This window comes from Monodon monoceros, unplaced genomic scaffold (genome assembly GCF_005190385.1).
Source record: "Monodon monoceros isolate NGI ecotype Baffin Bay Population unplaced genomic scaffold, NGI_Narwhal_1 Super_Scaffold_21, whole genome shotgun sequence".
Taxonomy (NCBI): domain Eukaryota; kingdom Metazoa; phylum Chordata; class Mammalia; order Artiodactyla; family Monodontidae; genus Monodon; species Monodon monoceros.
This window is the reverse complement of record NW_021703778.1, coordinates 97,122,963-97,145,235: the sequence shown is the minus strand read 5'-3', so window position 1 is coordinate 97,145,235 and position 22,273 is coordinate 97,122,963. Positions and strand designations below refer to the sequence as shown.

Here is a 22,273-nt window from a genome sequence, read left to right as displayed (position 1 = left end):
GGGGGTGTGGGTTCGATCCCTGGTCAGGGAGCTAAGATTCCACGTGGCTCAGGGCCAAAAAACCAAAACATAAAAAAAACAGAAGCAATACTGTAACAAATTCAATAAAGACTTTAAAAATGGGGCTTCCCTGGCGGCGCAGTGGTTGAGAGTCCGCCTGCCGATGCAGGGGACATGGGTTCGTACCCCGGTCCGGGAGGATCCCACATGCCGCGGAGCGGCTGGGCCCTTGAGCCATGGCCGCTGAGCCTTCGCTCCGCAGCGGGAGAGGCCACAGCAGTGAGAGGCCCACGTACCGCAAAAAAAAAAAAAAAAAAAGACTTTAAAAATGGTTCACATCAAAAAAAAAAAAAAAAAGAAAGAAAAGAGAATCTTAAAAAAAAGAAAAAAAAAACAGATATCACCTCACATGTGTCAGAATGGCTATTGTCAAAAAGGCCACAAATAACAAATGTTGGCAAGGATGTGGAGAAAAGGGAACCCTCCTACACTGTTGGTGGAAATGTAAATTGGTGCAGCCACTGTGGAAAACAGTATGGAGGTTTTTCAAAAAACGAAATATAGAACTACCATATGACCCAGCGATTCCACTCCTGGCTATATATCCAGAAAAAATCAAAAACACTAATTTGAAAAGATGCATGCACCCCAATGTTCACAGCAGCATTATTTATAATTGCCAAGATATGGAAGCAACCTAAGTGTCCATCAACAAATTAATGGATAAAGAAGATGTGGTATGTATATACAATGGAATACTAGTCAGCCATAAAAAATGAATGAAATTTTGCCATGTGCATCAACATGGATGGACTTGGGAGGGTATCATGCTTAGTGAAGTAAGGCAGACAGAGAAAGACAAATACTCTATGTTATCACTTATATGTGGAATCTAAAAAATACAGCAAGCTAATGAATATAACGCAAAAAGGAACAGATTCACAGATACAAACTAGTGGTTACCAATGGGGAGAGGGAAGCGGGGGAGGGGCTTGATAGGGGCAGGGGATTAAGAAGTACAGACTCGGGCTTCCCTGGTGGCGCAGTGGTTGAGGGTCCACCTGCCGATGCAGGGGATGCGGGTTCGTGCCCCGGTCCGGGAAGATCCCACATGCCACAGAGCGGCTGGGCCCGTGAGCCATGGCCACTGAGCCTGCGCGTCCGGAGCCTGTGCTCTGCAATGGGAGAGGCCACAGTAGTGAGAGGCCTGCGTACCACAAAAAAAAAAAAGTACAGACTCTTATGTATAAAATAAGCTACAAGGATGTATTGTACAACACAAGGAATATAGCCAATATTTTATAAGAACTATAAAGAGTATAACCTTTAAAAATTGTGAATCACTGTGTTGTACACCTGTAACTTACACAATATTGCACATCAAGTATACTTCAATAAAAAATTAAAAAGTTTTAAACAGCAGAGGAAGCAGTATGCCAAACGATACAGGCACAAGAAGATAGGAGGAATGCCGGGAATGGCGAGGAGTCCCACATCACAGGAGCATGGGGCACCTAGTGGGAGCAGCAGGAGCCAGGTTGTGGAGGGCTTACTGTACCTTGTGAGTTAAGCGCATCCCAGAAGATGTGGAGGGGAGGAGCCACTAGTGAACACACTAAGCAGAGCAGTGGCATAATGCAGTTTACCTTTTAAACTGGCAATCTGGTAGCAATGCAGAAACTGGATATATTGTGCAAGCAGGGAACCTGCTGCAGGTCACTATATGGAGCCTAGAACTTAAGGAATCTTTGCTCTCAGAAAACTTACCTTGTTAAATAGACCACTATCATTATCTTTCCTTTAGCATTGGAGAAGTAACTCAGTTAATCAGATCAAAGATTGCATAACCTATGATCATTAAGTGTGAAAAGAATTAGGTGAGGGGACTCCCCTGGTGGCGCAGTGGTTAAGAATCCACCTGCCAGCGCAGGGGACACGGGTTCGAGCCCTGGTCCGGGAAGATCCCACATGCCTCGGAGCAACTAAGGCTGTGCGCCACAACTACTGAGCCTGCGCTCTAGAGCCCATGTGCCACAACTGCTGAGCCCACGTGCCACAACTACTGAAGCCTGAGCGCCTAGAGCCTGTGCTCCGCAACAAGAGAAGCCACCGCAAGGAGAAACCCGCGCACCACAACGAAGAGTAGCCCCTGCTCGCCACAACTAGAGAAAGCCTACTCGCAGCAACGAAGACCCAACGCAGCCAAAAAAAAAAAAAAAAAAAAAAGTGAGAATAATCATAAGTACCTTTCCCCTCACACCTACCCCCCTTAACTCCCAGTATGTGCAGACTTATCAACCAGTTTCTCTCTTTTTCTGCTGAGGAGTAAATAAAACAAAATGAGCTGAAAGAACAAATAAAATAACTTTAGGTCAGACATAGGGAACACCCTCCTGTGAAAAAGCTTTAGGGTAAGGACATCAGCTCTAGGTGAGTAAAATGGGAAAACAGTGAGGTTTTGAGCAGAGGACACCTGATCTGACATGAAAATGATCACAGGGAGAATTATCGTCTACTGAGAATGGTTGTTGACATTCTTAAGCAAGAAAAGAGCATTTTGCTTGAAATTCTGTATTATTCATCCCAAAGTCAGAGAGCTGGAGCAGTGGCTACTAGCATTTGCTTCTAGCCAGTCAGTAATAAATAGCAGCCATCCGTGGGTGCCTGGCATGTGTTTGTCACTGTGTTCATCTCTCATGTTCATTGTGTCCAATAGTTACGACCACCTGGTAAGATAAATCTTATCATTCCAGTTTTATGGGCAAGGCTCAGTGCAGTTAAGTGACTTCCCCAAAGACTTTCAGTTAATAAGTGGCAGAGCAGAAATTCAACTCAGGTCCACCTGCCACAAAACACAAGCTCTGTCCACTCTACTATACTTGTATTTAACTTGCCCAAAGCAGCCATCCCACTGGAAGCTTGAATCCCCAGCAGCCTCTACATGACAAGGAACCGTCAAAGATCTGACTGCAATGATTCTGATTCACCCAAGCACTGTGCCCTTTTCATGTAGCCCTCATAACTATGTGGGAGGTAGGTGTTATCATTATTTTCCAGAGGAGGAAACTGAAACACAGGACACTAGCAACTTGTCCATGACATTTAAGTGGCAGAGCTGGGCTTAAAACTCAGCCTTTAAGTCTCTTGAGTTCTGATTTGCATTCTTTGGGGCCACAACCATTGAATAGAAAGGGCCATTTCTGCTTCACTTGGTAGGCCACAGCACTTATGAATTTCAGAATTGTTATAGTGGGGCAATTTTATGATAACTAATGAGACAATGGCCATCAAATGAACCAGGAAACAAAATGCCAAGGCATTAAAGATTTACACAAAAGCAAATGGCCTTTATTCAGTAAAGGCTGCATTAAGTACAATCCACATAAATATCTCTTAAACAAAAAACACCTTCTAAAGAAGCTGTGTTGCTTTCTCCCTGCAACACAGAATTGTGAGAAATAAATATTGTTCTTTAACAGAGAAAATTAAAATGTAAGAAAAGCAACACAGTTCTATCAGTGACAGGGAAATTATAGTATGCTGTAGGTAGGTCACCAAGCAAACTTACCATTCCACTCTCTTCTGGCCCCTCCAGTAAATCACCACCATCACAGTGTACACCTAGACTCGATAAAGAACTTGGGAAAACAGAATTGATGTTACGCGAAACATCTCATTTTAGTACTCTGGTTTGTTTTCCTTATTGCCTTAAACTGTGAGACTGTCAACATTCTAAGCAGCTCTTTTATTCCCCTGATTTGAAAAATAATTTGTTGCAGCCAATGAAACAGCTTCTTGAGAAAGAAAGGAGAGAAAAGCAAGGTCGGGGACGCCTGTTATTTCTCCATCTCCCCTAGTGCTGTGTCCGTATCTGACAACACCTCCAAACTTACTCTTCTAGAAGCCTACCCACCCCCCTACCCCACACCTAGCACCAAATCTAAACTGAAAAAGAAGCACGTATATACTCTATCCATGGGATTGTTGCATAGAAAACTAAGGAAACTCCACACGTGGATTCAGGGCCACGACTCGTCATATTTGTAGCGTAAGGACGGTTTCCATCTAAGACCCCTCGTTGAAAATTACTTATACTGCATCTTATTCTCGCAGGTTTAATTGTCTGTCTTTCCCTAGAATGAACGTTCTACAGGGGCGTTTGTCTCCTTTCTTCACTGGGGATCCCACGCACCTAGAACAGGGTCTGGCACGTGGAATGAAAGAACAGACCCACCTATGTCATGATGTCTGTAGCTACTAGAGCTTTCAGAGCCAGATACGGCCAGTGGGAATGGGATCTTTCTCCTACAGACTGTTTGAAACATCTTTCTAAATTTGGGAACATATGTTTAAAATATCCTAGCTTCTGTGGGACTTCCCTGGTGGTGTAGTGGTTAAGAATCCACCACCTTCCAATGCCGGGGACATGGGTTCAATCACTGGTTGGGGAACTAAGATCCTGCATGCCGCGGGGCAACCCCACGCACTGCAACTACTGAACCCGCACACCACAACTAGAGAGAAGCCCATGCACCGCAATGAAAAGATCCCGCACGCTGCAATGAAGATCCCGCATGCTGCAGCTAAGACTCGATGCAGCTAAATAAATAAATAAATAATTTATATATATATATATATATATATATATATATATATATGTATGTTAAAAAAACAAAAAAACCTAGCTTCTCTGAAAAAGGTGGAAGATCGGGTAGCAGTGGCTATTGCCTTCCCTCCCTTAAATGGGGCATGGCCTTCCCATTTCTCTCCCACTCCCTGGTGGCTTCCCTGCACTGGGATTGTATCAGTTCCAGTATTGAAGAGTTAGAGATAGAATTTTGGAATGTTAAGATTCTTACACTTGGCCTACAGTTACCTTATTTGTTGGTGATGTTGGAACTTGAGTTTGTGACTCCGGTCTTTAAACATTTTCCTTCTAGGTAATGTCTTTTTTGTTTTGTTCAGAACGTTTTGAGGACTTAAGATGTATAATGACATGGTTGGAAATTTCACACATTGTGGCAGGAGAAATATTTTAGGCTGGTAGAGATTCAAGGTCACACCAGGGAGGTGACTGCCTTTTCTGTCTGTACATAGGCCCTTGGCTTAGGAAGACTTGAGATCTCTAGGTTCTTCTCCTTTTCCTGAAGGCTCTTGTCCCCAAAACCCTCAGAGGTTCTGCAGAATGCATTGCCTCTTAGTGATACCTCTTTTTACATTTGGATGCTGTTTTTTTCCCCAAATAACCGTATTCATAGAGCTATTGCACAATCTTAATCTCATCTTAATTCAGTTTGGAGAGGGTATTTCTCGTCACTAAATTTATATGCAATGACGGGTTGACCACAGTCTGCTTAGCACAAAGTGGAAGTAGCCAGGCGGAAACACCTGGTGACGGAGAACAACAGCTGTGCTCCAGGAAGATCACTCATGCCTTAAAGGAATTTTCCCCCTTGTTTGGCCATGTGCATAATTAATAATCACTGGATAAGAACAAACCAGTAGTTTGTTTCACATTTGGGGGAACTTGGTAGCCTATTAGAGACGTAAGTCACTTCTCTGTATCTGATTGACTAAGAACCCGACTAATTCACAGAGATTCCTGCTAGGAGGATGGGGGGAATCGTAGCACAAAAGATAGCAATGACTATAACTTTACTGAGAAGGATGTCGTTATCCAAGCCAAATCATTTTAATATAAAAAAATATTTTTGTTGAAATTTACTGGACTTAGAGATAATACTGTAGAACTTTAGCCTGACATTCTTCTTTAGCCTATGTTCATATTCTGAATATAAAGTTTTACGTTTAGGAAACTTAGTATCTCTCTGTTTAAGCAACCATTGTCCAATATATACATTTTTAGCGAAAATAATTTATTTAATATGTGGACACTTTTCCGTGTTTAAGGCACAAAAGAAAACAGGCCAGGTGAAGTGGCTGCTCTCTTGAAGCTTCCATTCAATGTCGTATAATAAACAAATGAGTAACTGCATAGTCTGTCAAGTAGACAGAGGCTATAGGGAAAAGGGTGGGGAGGATACATGGCAAGGGATGGTCTTTAATTTAGCAGGATCAGAGAAGGTGATGTTTGAGCTGAGACCTAATGGAGTGAGGGGCCCAGTCATGCAGAGACTGTGGGCAGGGGGCCCCAGGGAGGAGGAAAGGCAAGTGCAAAGATCCCCAGTGCACGTGCTCAGTGCGCTCCATCAGCCAGCTGGCCAGCCAGACTGGAAAGGAATGAACATGGGAAGGAGGAGGAGATGTCACAGAGGAGCCAGGGGGTAGACTGGCAGGGCCTCGGGGCCACTGTGAAGACTTCAGAGGTTATGTCAAGAGAGATGGCAAGCTGTTCTGAGCAGGGGAGTAACTTGACAGAATTTGCATTTTATCATCAGTGATAAAGTGAATGATGATGAGGTGCCGGTAATACCTGTCACGTCATTTATTGAGCGTGTCTTAGGTGCTAAGGGCTTTACATGTATTGTCTCATTTAATCTTTATACCAGCTGTATGATGGTAGTCTCTGTGGATATGCTAAGAGGACAGCTGAGGCCGTAACTACACAGTTGATCATGAGTGACTTGCCTAGTCACACAGGTAGCACATGGCAGAGTTAGGCTTAATTAAACAGTGATATTTTAAAATCCTTTAATACCTTTCATGAAGTATCACAACATAGACCCTAGATACAATTGATTTTCTTTTCCCATTCATTTTGCATCATTGTAGCCATAATGAAAGGAGTCTTTTTTTTAATTGAAGTGTAGTTGATTTACAATGTTGTGTTATTTTCTCCTCCTCTACAGCAAAGTGATTCAATTATACATATGGATACATTTTTAAAAATATCTTTATTGGAGTATAATTGCTTTACAATGGCGTGTTAGTTTCTGCTTTATAACAAAGTGAATCAGCTATACATATACATATATCCCCATATCTCTTCCCTCTTGCGTCTCCCTCCCACCCTCCCTACCCCACTGCTCTAGGTGGTCACAAAGCACCAAGCTGATCTCCCTGTGCTATGCGGCTGCTTCCTACTAGCTATCTGTTTTACATTTAGTAGTATATATAAGTCCATGCCACTCTCTCACTTCGTCCCAGCTTCCCCTTGCCCTTCCCCGTGTCCTCAAGTCCATTCTCTACGACTGTGTCTTTATTCCTGTCCTGCCCCTAGGTTCTTCATAACGAGTTTTTTCTTTTTTTTTTAGATTCCATATATATGTGTTAGCATACGGTATTTGTTTTTCTCTTTCTGACTTATTTCACTCTGTATGACAGACTCTAGATCCATCCACCTCACTACAAATAACTCAATTTCCTTTCTTTTTATGGCTGAGTACAATTCCGTTGTATATGTGTGCCACATCTTCTTTATCCATTCGTCTGTCGATGGACACTTAGGTTGCTTCCATGTCCTGGCTAATGTAAATAGAGCTGCAGTGAACATTGTGGTACATGACTCTTTTTGAATTTTGGTTTTCTCAGGGTATATGCCAAAGAGTGGGATAGCTGGGTTGTATGGTAGTTCTATTTTTAGTTTTTTTAAGGAACCTCCATACTGTTCTCCAGAGTGGCTGTATCAGTTTACCTTCCCAACAGGGTTCCCTTTTCTCCACACCTTCTCCAGCATTCATTGTTCGTAGATATTTTACGATGGCCATTCTGACTGGTGTGAGGTGATACCTCATTGTACGTTTGATTTGCATTTCTCTAGTGATTTTGATGTTGAGCATCCTTTCATGTGTTTGTTGGCAATCTGTATATCTTCTTTGGAGAAATGTCTCTTTAGGTCTTCTGCCCATTTTTGGATTGGGTTGTTTGTTTTTTTGATATTGAGCTGCATGAGCTGCTTGTAAATTTTGGAGATTAATCCTTTGTCAGTTGCTTCATTTGCGAATATTTTCTCTCATTCTGAGGGTTGTCTTTTCATCTTGTTTATGGTTTCCTTTGCTGTGCAAAAGCCTTTAGGTTTCATTAGATCCCATTTGTTTATTTTTGTTTTTATTTCCATTTCTCTAGGAGGTGGATCAAAAAGGATCTTCCTGTGATTTATGTCATACAGTGCTCTGCCTATGTTTTCCTCTAAGAGTTTTATAGTGTCTGGCCTTACGTTTAGGTCTTTAATCCATTTTGAGTTTATTTTTGTGTATGTTGTTAGGGAGTGTTCTAATTTCATTCTTTTACATACAGCTGTCCAGTTTTCCCAGCACCACTTCTGGAAGAGGCTGTCTTTTCTTCATTGTATATGCTTGCCTCCTTTATCAAAAACAAGGTGACCATATGTGTGTGGGTTTATCTCTGGGCTTTCTATCCTGTTCCATTGATCTATATTTCTGTTTTTATGCTGCTACCATACTGTCTTGATTACTTTGTAGTAGCTCTGTAGTATAGTCTGAAGTCAGGGAGCCTGATTCCTCCAGCTCTGTTTTTCTTTATCAAGATTGTTTTGGCTATTCAAGGTCTTTTGTGTTTCCATACAAATTGTGCAATTTTTTGTTCTACTTCTGTGAAAAATGCCATTGGTAGTTTCATAGGGATTGCACTGAATCTGTAGATTGCTTTGGGTAGTATAGTCATTTTCACAGTGTTGATTCTTCCAATCCAAGAACACGGTGTAGCTCTCCACCTGTTTGTATCATCTTTAATTTCTTTCATCAGTGTCTTATAGTTTACTGCTATATGTTCTGCTATGTTCTGCTAATTTTGGATCCTGCTACTGTACCAGATTCATTTATTAACTCTACTAGTTTTCTGGTGGCATCTTTAGGGTTATCTATGTATAGTATCATGTCATCTGCAAACAGTGACTGTTTTACTTCTTCTTTTCTGATTTTGATTCTTTTTATTTCTTTTTCTTCTCTGATTGCTATGGCTAAAACTTCCAAAACTATGTGGAATAATAGTGGTGAGAGTGGGCAAACTTGTCTTGTTCCTGATCTTAGTGGAAATGGTTTCAGTTTTCCACCATTGAGGATGATGTTGGCTGTGGGTTTGTCATATATGACCTTTATTATGTTGAGGCAAGTTCCCTCTATGCCTACTTTCTGGAGGGTTTTTTTTTTTATCATAAATGGGTGTTGAATTTTGTCGAAAGCTTTTCCTGCATCTGTTGAGATGATCATGTGGTTTTTACCCTTCAATTTGTTAATATGGTGTATCACATTGATTGATTTGCATATATTGAAGAATCCTTGCATTCCTGGGATAAACCCCACACGTTGAGGATTTTTGCATCTATGTTCATCAGTGATATTGGCCTGTAGTTTTCTTTCTTTGTGACATCTTTGTTTGGTTTTGGTATCAGGGTGATGGTGGCCTCGTAGAATGAGTTTGGGAGTGTTCCTCCCTCTGCTATATTTTGGAGGAGTTTGAGAAGGATAGGTGTTAGCTCTTCTCTAAATGTTTGATAGAATTTGCCTGTGAAGCCATCTGGTCCTGGGCTTTTGCTTGTTGGAAGATTTTTAATCGCAGTCTCAATTTCAGTGCTTGTGATTGGTCTGTTTATATTTTCTACTTCTTCCTGGTTCAGTCTCAGAAGGTTGTGCTTTTCTAAGAATTTGTCCATTTCTTCCAGGCTGTCCATTTTATTGGCATATAGCTGCTTGTAGTAACCTGTCATGATCCTTTGTATCTCTGCAGTGTCAGTTGTTACTGCTCCTTTTTCATTTCTAATTCTGTTGATTTGAGTCTTCTCCCTTTTTTTCTTGATAAGTCTGGCTAATGGTTTATCAATTTTGTTTATCTTCTCTAAGAACCAACTTTTAATTTTATTGATCTTTGCCATTATTTCCTTCATTGATTTTTCATTTATTTCTGATCTGATCTTTATGATTTCTTTCCTTCCATGAAGTTTGGGGGGTTTTTGTTCTTCTTTCCCTAATTGCTTTAGGTGTAAGGCTAAGTTGTTTATTTGAGTTGTTTCTTGAGGTAGGATTGTATTGCTATAAACTTCCATCTTAGAACTGCTTTTGCTGTATCCCATAGGTTTTGGGTTGTCGTATTTTCATTGTCATTTGTCTCTAGGTATTTTTTTATTTCCTCTTTGATTTCTTCAGTGATCTCTTGGTTATTTAGTAATGTACTGTTTAGCCTCCATGTGTTTGTATTTTTTACAGATTTTTTCCTGTAATTGATATCTAGTCTCATAGCATTGTGGTCAAAAAAAAATTCTTGATACAATTTCAAATTTTCTTAAATTTACCAAGGCTTGATTTGTGACCCAAGATATGATTTATCCTGGAGAATGTTCCATGAGCACTTGAGAAGAAAGTGTATTCTGTTGGTTTTGGATGGAATGTCCTGTAAATATCAATTAAGTCCATCTTGTTTAACGCATCATTTAAAGCTTGTGTTTCCTTATTTATTTTCATTTTTGATGGTCTGTCCTTTGGTGAAAGTGGGGTGTTAAAGTCCCCTACTATGATTGTGTTACTGTCGATTCCCTCGTTTATGGCTGTTAGTGTTTGCCTTATGTATTGAGGTGCTCCTATGTTGGGTGCATAAATATTTACAATTGTAATATCTTCTTCTTGGACTGATCCCTTGATCATTATGTAGTGTCCTTATTTGTCTCTTGTAATAGTCTTTATTTTAAAGTCTTTTTTTTTTTTTTTTTTTTTGCGGTACGCGGGCCTCTCACTGTTGTGGCCTCTCCCGTTGTGGAGCGCAGGCTCCGGACACACAGGCTCAGCGGCCATGGCTCACGGGCCCAGCCGCTCCACGGCATGTGGGATCTTCTCGGACTGGGGCAAGAACCCATGTCCCCTGCATCGGCAGGCGGACTCTCAACCACTGCGCCACCAGGGAAGCCCTGAAGTCTGTTTTATCTGATAGAAGAACTGCTACTCCAGCTTTCTTTTGATTTCCATTTGCATGGAATATCTTTTTCCATCCCCTCACTTTCAGTCTGTATGTGTCCCTAGGTCTGAAGTGGGTCTCTTGTAGACAGCATATATATGGGTCTTGTTTTTGTATCCATTCAGCCAGTCTATGTCTTTTGGTTGGAGCATTTAATCCATTTACGTTTAAGGTAATTATCGATATCTATGTTCCCATTACCATTTTCTTAATTGTTTTGGGTTTGTTATTATAGGTCTTTTCCTTCTCTTTTGTTTCCTGCCTAGAGGAGTTCCTTTAGCATTTGTTGTAAAGCTGGTTTGGTGGTGCTGAATTCTCTTAGCTTTTGCTTGTCTGTAAAGGTTTTAATTTCTCCATCAAATCTGAATGAGATCCTTGCTGGGTAGAGTAATCTTGATTGTAGGTTTTCCCCTTTCATCACTTTAAAAACGTCCTGCCACTCCCTTCTGGCTTGCAGAGTTTCTGCTGAAAGATCATCTGTTAACCTTATGGGGATTCCCATGTATGTTATTTGTTGTTTTTCCCTTGCTGTTTTTAATATGGTTTCTTTGTATTTAATTTTTGATAATTTGATTAATATGTGTCTTGGCGTGTTTCTTCTTGGATTTATCCTGTATGCGAGGGACTCTCTGCGCTTCCTGGACTTGATTAACTATTTCCTTTCCCATATTAGGGAAGTTTTCAACTATAATCTCTTCAAATATTTTTTCAGTCCCTTTCTTTTTCTCTTCTTCTTCTGGGACCCTGATAATTCAAATGTTGGTGTGTTTAATGTTGTCCCAGAGGTCTCTGCGACTGTCCTCAATTCTTTTCATTCTTTTTTCTTTATTCTGCTCTGCAGTAGTTATTTCCACTATTTTATCTTCCAGGTCACTTATCCATTCTTCTGCCTCAATTATTCTGCTATTGATTCCTTCTAGAGAATTTTAAATTTCATTTATTGTGTTGTTCAGCATTGTTTGTTTGCTCTTTCATTCTTCTAGGCCCTTGTTAAATGTTTCTTGTATTTTCTCCATTCTATTTCCAAGATTTTGGATCATCTTTACTATCATTACTGTGAATTCTTTTTCAGGCAGACTGCCTATTTCCTCTTCATTTGTTTGGTCCAGTGGGTTTTTACCTTTCTTCTTGATCTGCCCTGTGTTCTCTGTCCTCTCATTTTGCTTAACTTAGTGTGTTTGGGGTCTCCTTTTTGCAGGCTGCAGGTTCGTCATTCCCATTGTTTTTGGTGTCTGCTCCCAGTGGGTAAGGTTGGTTCAGTGGGTTGTGTAGGCTTCCTGGTGGAGGGGACTAGTACCTGTGTTCTGGTGGATGAGTCTGGATCTTGTCTTTCTGGTGGGCAGGGCTGTGTCTGGTGGGGTGTCTATGACTTCATTATGATTTTAGGCAGCCTCTCTGCTAATGGGTGGGGTTGTGTTCCTGTCTTGCTAGTTGTTTGGCATAGGGTGTCCAGCACTGTAGCTTGCTGGTCGTTGAGTGGAGCTGGGTCTTAGCATTGAGATGGAGATCTCTGGGAGAGTTTTCACTGTTTGATATTACGTGGAGCCGGGAGATATCTGGTGGACCAATGTCCTGAACTCGGCTCTCCCACCTCAGATGGACAGGTCTGACACCCGGCCGGAGCACCAAGACCCTGTAAGCCACAGGGCTCAGAGGAAAAGGGAGAAAAAAGAAAGAAAGGAAGGAAGGGAAGGAGGGAGGGAGGGAGGAAGGGAGGAAGGAAAAATAAAGTTATTAAAATAAAAAATAATTATTAAACATAATAAAAAATTTTAAAGTAATTAAAAAAAAGAAAGAGGAGAGCAACCAAACCAAAAAACAAATCCACCAATGATAACAAGTGATAAAAACTATACTAAAAAAAAACTGGATAGACAGAACCCTAGGACAAATGGTAAAAGCAAAGCTATACCAACAAAATGACACAAAGAAACATACACATACATACTCACAATGAGAGAAAAAGGAAAAGTATATATGTATCGTTGCTCCCAATATTCACCGCCTCAATTTTGGGATGATTCATTGTGTATCCAGGTATTCCACAGATGCAGGGTACATCAAGGTGATTGTGGAGATTTAATAAGCTGCTCCTGAGGCTGCTGGGAGAGATTTCCCTTTCTCTTTTTTTGCACAGCTCCTGGGGTTCATCTTTGGATTTGGCCCCGCCTTTGCGTGTAGGTCGCCGGAGGGCGTCTGTTCTTCGCTCGGACAGGACGGGGTTAAAGGAGCAGCTGATTAGGGGACTCTGGCTCACTCAGGCCGGGGGGAGGGAGGGGTGCGGATGCAGGGCGAGCCTGCGGCGGCAGAGGCCAACACGACGTTGCAACAGCCTGAGGCGCGCTGTGTGTTCTCCCGGGGAAGTTGTCCCTGGATCCCGGGACCCTGGCAGTCGCGGGCTGCACAGGCTCCCGGGAGGGGAGGTGTGGGTAGTGACCTGTGCTTGCACACAGGCTTCTTGGTGGCTGCAGCAGCAGCCTTAGCATTTCATGCCCGTCTCCGGTGTCCACGCTGATAGCTGTGGCTTGCGCTTATCTCTGGAGCGCGTTTAGACAGTGCTCTGAATCTCCTCGCGCACCCCGAAACAATAGTCTCTTGCGTCTTAGACAGGTCCAGGCCTTTTCCCCTACATTCTTTTTTATTTTTTAATATTCTTTTCCATTACGTTTATCACAGGATATTGAATATAGTTCCCTGTGCTATATAGGAGGACCTTGTTATTTATCCATTATATATATACTAGTTTGCATCTGCTAATCCCAAACTCCCCCTCCATGCCTCCTCCATACCCCTTCCCCCTTGGCAACCACATGTCTGTTCTCTATGTCGGTGAGTCTGTTTCTGTTTCACAGATAAGTTCATTTGTGTCATATTTTAGATTCCACATGTGATATCATATGGTGTTTGTCTTTCTCTTTCTGTCTTACTTCACTTAGTATGATAATCTCTAGGTCCATCCATGTTGCTGCAAATGGCATCATTTCATTCCTTTTTATGGCTGAGTAAATATTTCATTGTATATATGTACCATACCTTCTTTATCCATTCATCTGTTGATGGATATTTAGGTTGTTTCCATGTGCTGGCTACTGTGAATAGTGCTGCAATGAACATTGGGGTTGCATGTATCTTTTTGAATTATAGTTTTGTCCAGATATATGCCCAGGAGTGGGATTGCTGGATCATATGGCAACTCTATTTTTAGTTTTTTGAGGAACCTCCATACTGTTTTTCATAATAGCTGCACCAACTTACATTCCCACCAACAGTGTAGGAGGGTTCCCTTTTCTCCACACCCTCTCTAGCATTTGTTATTTGTATACTTTTTAGTGATGGCCATTCTGACTGGTGTGAGGTAGTTTTAATCTTTGATCTCATTGTAGTTTTTATCTTCTATGTGCCTGTTGGCCAGCTGTATGTCTTCTTTGGAGAAATGTCTTAGGTCTTCTGCCCATTTTTCGATTAGGTTACTTGTTTTTTTGTTGTTGAGCTGTATGAGCTGTTTGTATATTTTGGAAATTAAGCCCTTGTTGATCACATCTTTTGCAAGTATTTTCTCCCATTCTGTAGGTTGTCTTTTCATTTTGTTTATGGTTTCCTTCACTTTGCAAAAGCTTGTAAGTTTGACTTGGTTCCATTTGTTCATTTTTGCTTTTATTTCTATTGCCTTGGGAGACTGACCTAAGAAAACATTGGTACAATTTACGTCAGGGAATGTTTTGCCTATGTTCTCTTCTAGGAGTTTTATGGTATCATGTCTTATATTTAAGTCTTTAAGCCATTTTGAGTTTATTTTTGTGTATAGTATGAGGGTGTGTTCTAAGTTCATTGATTTGCATGTGGCTGTCCAGCTTGCTGGACCACTTGCTGAAGAGACTTTTTCCCATTGTATATCCTTGTCTCCTTTGTCAAAGACTATTTGACCATAGGTGTGTGGGTTTATTTCTGGACTCTCTATTCTTTTTCATTGATCTATATGTCTGTTTTTGTGCCAATACCATGCTGTTTCGATTACTGTAGTTTTGTAGTATTGTCTGAAGTCTGGGAGGGTTATGCCTCTTGCCTTTTTCTTTTTCCTCAGGATTACTTTGGCAATTTTGGGTCTTTTATGACTCCATAGAAATTTTAGGATTATTTATTGTAATTCTGTGAAAAATGTCATGGGTAGTTTGATAGGGGTCACATTAAATCTGTAGATTGCTTTGGGTAGTATGGCCATTTTAATGATATTAATTCTTCCAACCCAAGAGCATGGGGTATCTAAATGAAAGGAATCTTAAGGCTCATAGAGATTATGACTTGATGATTTTTCTAGACATTTTTAAGATGTCTCGTGTAAGAGTTGTATTATCATATATGACAGTATTATCTTTTTTTTTAATTGAAGTGTAGTTGCTTTACAATGTTGTGTTAGTTTATACTGTACAGCAAAGTGAATCAGCTATACCTATACATGTATCCCCTCTTTTTTGGATTTCCTTCCCATATAGGTCACCATAGCACACTGAGTAGAGTTCCCTGTGCTATACAGTAGGTTCTCATTAGTTACCTATTTTATACATAGTATCAATAGTGTACATATGTCAATCCCCATCTCCCAATTCATTCCACCCCACCTTCCCCCTTGGTATCCATATCTCTACATCTGTGTCTCTATTTCTGCTTTGCAAATGAGATCACCTATACAACTTTTTTAGATTCCACACATATGCATTAGTATACGATATTTGTTTTTCTCTTTCTGACTTACTTCTGACTTACTTTCTCTCTCTGACTTACTTCACTCTGCATGACAGTCCATCCACGTCTCTACAAATGACCCAATTTCGTTCCTTTTAGTGGCTGAGTACTATTTCATTATATATATGTACCACATATTCTTTATCCATTCCTCTGTTGACGAAATTGCTCATGCAGCTCAATCAAAAAAGCAAATAGGGGCTTCCCTGGTGGGGCAGTGGTTGGGAGTCCGCCTGCTGATGCAGGGGACGCAGGTTCGTGCCCTGGTCCGGGAGGATCCCACGTGCCGTGGAGCGGCTGGGCCCATGAGCCATAGCCGCTGGGCCTGCGCGTCCAGAGCCTGTGCTCCGCAGTGGGAGAGGCCGCAGCACTGAGAGGCCCGCGTACCGCAAAAAAAAAAAAAAAAAAAAAAAAAGCAAATAACCCAATCAAAAAATGGGTGGAGGACCTAAATAGACATTTCTCCAAAGAAGACATACAGGTGGGCAACAAACACATGAAAAGAGGCTCAACATCACTAATTATTAGAAAAATGGAAATCAAAACTACAATGAGGTATCACCTCACACTGATCAGAATGGCCATCATCAAAATATCTACAAATAATAAATAAAGGGGACCCTCTTGCACTGTTGGTGGGAATGGTAAATTGATACAACCACTATGAAGAACAGTATGGAGGTTCCTTAAAAAACTAAAAATAGAACTACCATACGACCCAGCAATCCCACTACTAGGCATATACCCAGAGAAAACCATAATTCAAAAAGACACATGCACCCCAATGTTTATTTTCTGATCAGAGAGAAGAATATGTAAAAGAACCACCCCCAAATGAAACCTCCCAGTTTCCCTGTGGTCCCTACGGAGTGTGGGTTCTTAATCTGTAAATTCAGAATTCTACCTCAGCATCGTTGATTTCCTTAGTAATTTTAAGTATTTTTTCAGTGCATTTAAAAACATTCTCAGGAAAGAGACCATAGGCTTCCCTAGACCATGGGTGTAGAGACAGAGTATGCAAGGATTGCAGTGAATTCCTTTGAATCTGAGCAGAACTACTGCAGGTGGTACTGGGTTTATTTTGTGGTAGTGGTTGTTGTGGGGAAAGGGGGAGTGCTGAGCACATGCCAAGGCTCCCAAAGAGACCAGCTATAGCTAGGCTGACCGTGTGATCCAGTCTGGCCAGGTATGTTACAATTTAAGCCTTGGCCCAGAGTAATTAGTAATATTCCCCCCTTTCAAAACTATCCCAGAGAGAACCATGAATTATATGGCCACCATTAGCTATAGCTGTTATCAGGAAAGCCGTGGTAGTGGATGTAGCGAATTGAGTACAATTGCCAGGACACGTGGTAGGGCCTTCCAACCCCTGAATTTGGATTTATTTTGATAATGAATGGGTATAATCAAAGTTAGAAGATTACACAAAGGATATGCTGGAAGAAAATACTATTTTAACCATAATTATTTCTTTCACAGCCAAAAAAGAGCATACAGTGGAAGAAAGTCACTTGGAGAATGCACAGAAAAGGTAAGCAGCTCTGAACTGGCCCCAAGTCTTTCTTTGCCTAGCCATTCTTTTGTTATTATCAAGAACCATCAACACCAACCATCTCCAGCACTTTTTCATCTTCTCTGAAGGCAAACTCTGTACTCATTAAACCATAACTCCCCCGTTCTCTCCTTCCTTCAGCCCCTGGCAACCACCATTCTACTTTCTGTCTCTGTGACTCTGACTGCTCTAAGGTACCTCATGTAAGCAGAATCATACAGAATGTTTCCCTTTTATGATTGGCTCATCTCACTTAGCAAAATGAATGACTAGCCATTCTTTTGACCCCATCTGCTAAGACTCCGCATCCAGCAGCAATAAGAGTCTAGGGAGAGCTAGAGTGAAAGCTCCAGGAATAGGACTTGGCAATAGTTTTCCTCAAGAAGCAGGGAATCATCCGGAAGTGACTCACCTGCCTCAGGAGTCAAGGACACCATTTCCATCTGTTTGCCTCTCCTCCACTACTCTGCTCCTAAACACTTCACGGGCGCTGGCAACAGTGGGATCCTTCTTAGTGTTACAACTAGATTAAACCATTATGGAGGATATTGTAAACAAGGGACAAATGGGGAGAAGGGACTTCCCTCTCTATGTGCACAGAAAAGGGGAAGAGACCCCAGAGGTCTTCTATTCACCCTCCCACCTACCTCAGGCCTCTTCTATGTTCTTCCCTCTCTTCATAGACACCCAAGCGGAACCATCCACCTCACCTGGTAAGAGCCCAGTAATCATTGGCTGTGATCCCTCATGGGGGTCTTTCTTTTTTTCAGTTGGCCAGGTTAGTCAGCTTGGCTCTCCCTCCCTCTTAGAAAGGTGAGGGGGGAATACACGGAGGCTTTCTCATATTCAGGGCTGAGAACTGAGATAAATTTTGCTGGGACCAGTTCTACAAGTACAAGAAAATTAAATAAGAGATAAGGACAGGAAACAGTAGATAAGGGAAAATGAGCTTTACAAATGTGTGAGGAGGGGAGTTCATTCAATGCAGGTGAACAAGTTCTAGAAATGAACGTTTTTCCTCCCGTCTCACCACAATTTCCGAGAGTACTGAAAGCCTATAGTCAGTGCTCTGTTTTGCCTTGACAGGCACTGACATCTTGCCCTGCTTCCCGCTGTAAGTGCCAGTAGAATAAATATGCAGAAGGAAGCAAGGCGAGGGCAAATCTTGCATCTTTCTAAGGGCAGACATGTTCTTGGTCATGATTATCATCTCTGCATGATAATCTTTGACAACCAAGACAATCACATGATTCTGTTTATAGATTTTTAGGTTGTGCCCCTTTATTGGCCTTATCCCCTATAGAGCTTACATTATCCCTGTAGTAAGCTTCCCTTCGTCGGTGTGTCAAGCTGGTGTGTCTGTGTTATAGACGTATCCCATAGGCATAAAAAGGACCATCAACACATGGGTATCAGGCCAAGCAGAATTTCACTTTCTAAGGTGGATGTCAAATTTCTAATTCTTCTTCAGGATTCTTGCTTCAGGAAAAGGGGGCCCGTGTGAGAGGGGCCGAAGTTGGTGCTGTGCATTAGCTATGCTGAGGGGGGTCATAAATTTCGGTTGTCAGCGTTTTCCGTGACTTTGTGGTGAAGGTAGTCTAGCTTTCATGTCATACATGAAATATGTTAGATCCCATCTTTAACGTAGAAACCACAGTTGTTTGGTTACAGTCTTGAAGGAGGTTGGTGGTCAGTGTTGCAACATTTGAGTGAGATTTAGGAAATTCTTATGTTGTATTCTCAAGAGAAACAATTTACTCTGAGGCTAAGGAATATTTGCTTTTCCTCAGCAGTTTCTAAAGGCATGCATGAGGGGCAATAAGCGGATATGTTCCGCCCTGGCATCTCAACACTGCAAAAGGAAAACCGTTCCCTTTGCCGTGGGCTCTTTGATATAATCATTGGCTGAACTCTCAAAATGTTTAGCTGAATCGAAAAGATAGAAATCAGACAAGGAATTACAGCAGAGAGAAAAGGAGTCAGGGAACAGTTGAGAGTGAAGCAGAAAAGTTTTATAGAACACAACATATGATGAGAAATAAATCTTTTCAACGTTGAAAGCTATTTTAGTTATCTGCTGAGAAACAGAAATTTCAAACAGCACGATTGCCCCTTTGTCTCTTGGAGAAAATTCTAATATTCTTGTCAAATAACAGCCGTTTTCATGCCCGAATTTCAGACGGTTTTCAATAATCAGTCTTCTGTGAATCAAAATTAAATTTGAAAGGAAGAGAGTTGTGTTTGGAGCGGGACTGGGTGGGTGGGGAGGAACGTAGTCTAGACCTTATCAGATAGTTGTAGGTTCCTATTCTAGCTTTTGGCTTTTCCTGGAACAAAGGGAAATCCAGTAAGACACACATCCTCCGAGTGACTTTGTTAAAGTTGCAGAGTGCCAAAGCCAGGCCATCCTCTGCAACTCTGTTTGCTTTGGTTCTCCTGAAGAGGTTCACTTAAACACATAGGGGGGGAAAATGCTGAAATTCACTATTTCCTTTAGGTTTCATACTCTTTGAGGGTTAGCAAGCAGGGCCTCCCAGATTCCCCGGGGGAGAGGTGGTGAGGGTACATCGTTCAATTCAGAGCTGGGAAAAGTGTGGCCCACAGGATGATGACATGCTTTTCTCAAGCTCTGTGATAACCCACCAAACAATTCTGTCATTCTCTGAAACCGTACCATCCTTGCAACATCTTGGTCTCACAGTCTACACTCCAAATAACGCTGGAACTGCTGGCGTTGAAGCACAGTGAGAGGAGTTTCTGTGCTCTTCACTATGTCATCCTGGAAAATAGGAAGATAATTTGCTCCTCTGAAAACTAAAAGTGAAACTTTCTCTTCTCTATTCATTGCACAAGTAAATATGTTCCTGTGTTGAAGGTAAACATAATGAAGAGACAAGAATAATGATGTGCTTTGCTGGGGGTCACACACATTACGTATGACTTAGGTGGCAACGGTGTCTAACGTGGAAACAGACCAAAACATGACTATTTTATTTCTTAAATGCCTGGGTCAGTGAGTATGAACAACAGGGGGTGGGTAGAGCAGAAAAAGCATTTCACGGAGAATCAGGGGACCCAACTCTGCTGATGAATAAGGTCATTCCATCTTTCTGGGCCTCTGTTTTCTCAGCTGTAAGATGGGAACATTGGACAGACTGACAGGTCCGTCCCTTCCAGTTCTAAAGGCCCGTGACTCCGTAAGAAATTCATGGCCTGTTCCTTCAGGTTACAGAACTCTCTGCTTACGAATTTCCATGCTACAATCAATGTAATTTTCATTTTGAATGAAATAAAAAGTATATTCAGCGCTTTGACTGCCACAGAATTAGGAGTCATGCCTGGGCAAAAGTGGACATTGCTACTTTCTGGTTTTGCTCCAAAATATGTGTGTTTGGAATTATAAGAGAAGTCCCTCAAGAAATTACTGCAATTATTGCCTTTCTCCACCTATGCACTTGTAGTCTTTTAATAACTGGGAGCCAAAATTCCCTGACCAGTAGTTTTAATTTGCATTAAAAACAGATTTATTATTTACAGAAGCACAAAGAATTTATGGGACTCAGAGCTGCAGCTCCAGCTTGGATCTCACCTAATCATAGCCATGGAATCAATTAACAGTTCATCTGTGAAATGTGATAAAATCTTATGAGATACATAGTGCCCAATAACTGAGACTGAGTTGAAAGTATGCTCCATAACAGTAATGGGGCTTCAGGGTTTTACAATCGCCGTTGAACAGCGTTCCATTAGAAACTCAGTATTCAGGATGGCCACAAAAAAAAAAAAAAAAAAAAAACAACAAAACGCTGTGTCTGAACAGATGATAGAGCATTGAGTAATAAACCTGGCCAGCCATTCCTGCTTTGATTAGTTTCCAACACCCTAGAAAAGGGGCCCATTTATTTAAGTGTTCCTGCTCATGGCAAATGAGCTTGTGGGGCTTGGAGTGGGTGGGGAGAAGGAATGAGTGCAGAGCTATAAATTGCTGCAAAGCTAGTGCCTCCAAGAAGGGCTGCTTGGGAGGCCTGGGTAGTCATCTGGGAATGAACCTCCAAGGGGTAGGTCAGGAGGTTCTTAGTGATATCTGGGAATCACCCTTGTAAAACCTGGGTTCTTTTCTGACTGGGTTAAAGATCATTTTTTAAGATCAAAAATGGTTTTTCCTCCAATCCTTGCTATATCCTCAATTATATGTATTTTTGTACATTGATGGTTTGTATTCCTGTATCACATCAAGCTTTAAAATGTAGCTTTCTTAAGTATCATTTGGTCTGCGTCTCTTATTTTACCCTTGAAAAAACTGAGAGCCCAGTGTTGAATGATTGACCCAAGATTATAAAGCCAGCAGATGCCAGAATAAGGATAGAACAGTCTCTTGATTTTCTGTGAAGCACTCAACAGATTGATGATCCCCCGTGGGCTCTCTAACTGCCCACTGCTGGTGATACAGAACCAACATGTCATTAGTGTTCCATGTAATCATTCAACATAACACAAAGAGCAGGTAAATGACATGGATTTGAGATGAAGAACAAACCCGAAGAGTTTTACCTGCATACACTGTGGACTTACACATGCTGGTTTTATACAGATGAGATGTGCCCAGGAGTATCCCCAGTCATGGTAAATCTCTTAGATAATTGGCTTGAACACGTAGATCTTACTGAGGCTTAGGATAAGCCGCAGTGACTCAAGCCTGGGCTTCTGTGCTAAAGAGAAGCGAAGCGTGTGGGAGAAACTCTCCCGGTGTCCCCTCTCCTCCCCTAATGGGTATTAGCGTTGACCGCCTCTCACCCTCTACCTCACTGTTTTTTTCTCTACACTTGCAGTTTTGAAACAACAGTAGGATATTTTGGGATGAAGCCAAAGTCTGGTGAGAAGGAGATCACGCCCAACTACGTGTTTATGGTGTGGTATGAGTTCTGCAGTGACTTCAAGACAATCTGGAAACGGGAGAGTAAAAACATATCTAAAGAAAGGTAAGGCTCTCATAGATTGATTAACACCCCATTCGGGGGTCTTAGGAAACCTCCCTCTCAAACCTAACAAAGTGTGTGCACCTCACCCGTGTCAGTATCGCCTTTCAGATCAAGTGGATGTCGAGGAAGGATTACTGCC

The 22,273-nt window shown here is 41.6% G+C and overlaps 1 protein-coding gene across 3 annotated transcripts in view; it reads left to right on the top strand.

The window, feature by feature from the left end:
* FMN1 (formin 1) overlaps positions 1 to 22,273 on the top strand; it is a 406,441-nt gene that overhangs the window by 350,240 nt on the left and 33,928 nt on the right. For all 3 annotated transcript variants that reach the window (XM_029237537.1, XM_029237536.1, XM_029237538.1), the window contains 2 exons: positions 17,083 to 17,134; positions 21,985 to 22,134. In XM_029237537.1, the coding sequence (XP_029093370.1) occupies positions 17,083 to 17,134; positions 21,985 to 22,134 (202 nt within the window). The remainder of the gene's footprint in view (positions 1 to 17,082; positions 17,135 to 21,984; positions 22,135 to 22,273) is intronic.